Here is a 2,048-nt window from a genome sequence, read left to right as displayed (position 1 = left end):
GGGTCATGTAAAGGGTGTGCCTTGGGGAAAAATACTAAGGGTACTTTTCCTAATGGTTTGAGTAGAACTAAAGTTGTATTAGAATTAGTCCACTCTGATTTATGTGGACTCGTGTCTGTACCCTCCATAGGAGGATTTTGGTATTATGTAATTTTTGTTGATGACTTCTCCAAGAAGACCTAGATATACTTCCTCAAGTGCAAGGAATCGAAAGAGATCCTTAAAAGGTTTAAGGAATTCAAAGCTCTTACAGAAAACTCTTCCGAAAAGAAAATTAAAATACCTAGAACAGACAATGGGAAAGAGTATACTTTTGAAATCTTTAAAGAATTTTGTGTAAATGCAGGGATAAAGAGGGAGTTCACTGTACCCTATAATCCCCAACAAAATGGAGTTGCTGAGAGGAAAATCATAACTATTGTAGAAGCAGCCAGGGCAATGCTTTATGATCAAAACTTAGAAACCTCATTTTGGGTTGAAGCATCTAATACAACTATATACATTCAAAATAGATGTCCTCACTCACACTTGGATAACAAAACTCCTGAAGAAACCTTTACTGGTGTAAAACTTGATATCAGTCACTTAAGGATATTTGGTTGCCTAGTTTACATCCACGTGCCTAAGAGAAGAGGTTGAAACTAGAACCTTCTGGAAGAAAAGGAATTTTTGTAGGCTATAGTGAAACTTTGAAAGCTTACAGAATATACATACCTGGACAGAGACAAATTGAACTAAGTAAAGATGCCATTTTTGAAGAAGACATTGCCTTTAAGAAGGCTAAGAGATCAAATGAGATAGAAATACCGGATTCACATAAAGGTATGGAAGAGGATCCTACTCCCGAGTTTCAGAAGGAGTATCCAGATGAAACCACAAATGAAAGTCAGATTCCTCCAGAGATTCAAGAAGAGGAACCCGACAATAATCACAAGAGACCACTTTGGGCTAGAAAGATGATATAGGAACCAGAAATGCATGCAGCACCTGAAGGGACATTCAGAGAGAGAAAAAGACCTCGCAAGTTAACATATGATGCATTAATGAGTAAAATCATTAATTCTGAACCTACTGGTGTTACAGAAGCTCTCAAGCGTCAAGTTTGGAAGGATGCTATGACAAAAGAGTATCAAATCATTCTGAAAAACGATGTTTGGGACATAGTTCCTAGACCAAAAGATAAATCTATTGTCTCGTCCAAGTGGCTCTTCAAAATTAAACATGCTGCAGATGGTAGTATAGAGAAACATAAAGCATATTTTGTTGCCAGAGGATTCTCACATAATGAAGGTATTGATTATGAAGAGACATTTGCACTTGTTGCCCGGTATACCTCTGTTAGAGCAGTCATAGCTATTGCAGCAGCTAAAGGCTAGAAGATCCATCAGATGGATGTGAAAACTGCATTCTTGAATGTGATTATTGAAGAAGTCTATCTAGAACAACCTGAAGGTTTTGTGATTCATGATGCAGCTTCACATATGTGCAAACTGAAGAAAGCCTTATATGGACTTAAACAGGCTCCCCGAGTTTGCTATGAGAGGATCAACAACTATCTATTGGGTCTAGGATTCTCCAAGAATGATGCAGATCCAAATATTTACTTTAAAGTAATTAATGGTGATATGTTGATGATTTGCTAATTACAGGAGATCACCTTATTGTTCAATGTAAGAAGGACCTGGCATCAGAATTTGATATGAAAGACTTGGGCAATTTACATTACTTCCTTGGATTGGAAGTCAAGTAGAAATCAAATAGTATTTTTCTAAATCAAGGGAAATAAACTATTGATATTCTGAAGAGATTTGGGATGCGGAACTGTAGACTAATGTCAACACCCATGGAAAGCACCTTACATAAACTAAATGAAGCAGCAGTAGAATCTAGACTTGCAGATCCTACTCTTTACAGATAGATAATTGGATCACTGATGTTCCTGGTTAACACTCGACCAAATTTTTGCTATGCAGTGAATGCTTTGAGCCAGTTTATGTGTGAACCTTGAGAGATACATCTTGTTGCTGCGAAGCATATATTGAGGTACC

General features: G+C 37.2%; 1 protein-coding gene across 1 annotated transcript; it reads left to right on the top strand.

Annotated features, from left to right (window-relative positions):
• Nucleotides 1-974: 974 nt before the first annotated feature.
• Nucleotides 975-1,376, top strand: LOC131856856 (uncharacterized mitochondrial protein AtMg00820-like). Its single transcript, XM_059208800.1, has one exon. The coding sequence runs from the start codon at nucleotides 975-977 to the stop codon at nucleotides 1,374-1,376; it is 402 nt and encodes a 133-aa protein (XP_059064783.1).
• The last annotated feature ends 672 nt before the right edge of the window (nucleotides 1,377-2,048 follow it).

This window comes from Cryptomeria japonica, chromosome 1, assembly GCF_030272615.1.
Source record: "Cryptomeria japonica chromosome 1, Sugi_1.0, whole genome shotgun sequence".
Lineage (NCBI taxonomy): Eukaryota > Viridiplantae > Streptophyta > Pinopsida > Cupressales > Cupressaceae > Cryptomeria > Cryptomeria japonica.
The sequence above is the reverse complement of the archived record's forward strand: the minus strand, read 5'-3'. Positions and strand labels throughout refer to the sequence as shown.

Bases quoted from the DNA above. Each gene is read 5' to 3' on its own strand.
- LOC131856856 (XM_059208800.1), top strand. From the start codon at position 975: ATGCATGCAGCACCTGAAGGGACATTCAGAGAGAGAAAAAGACCTCGC.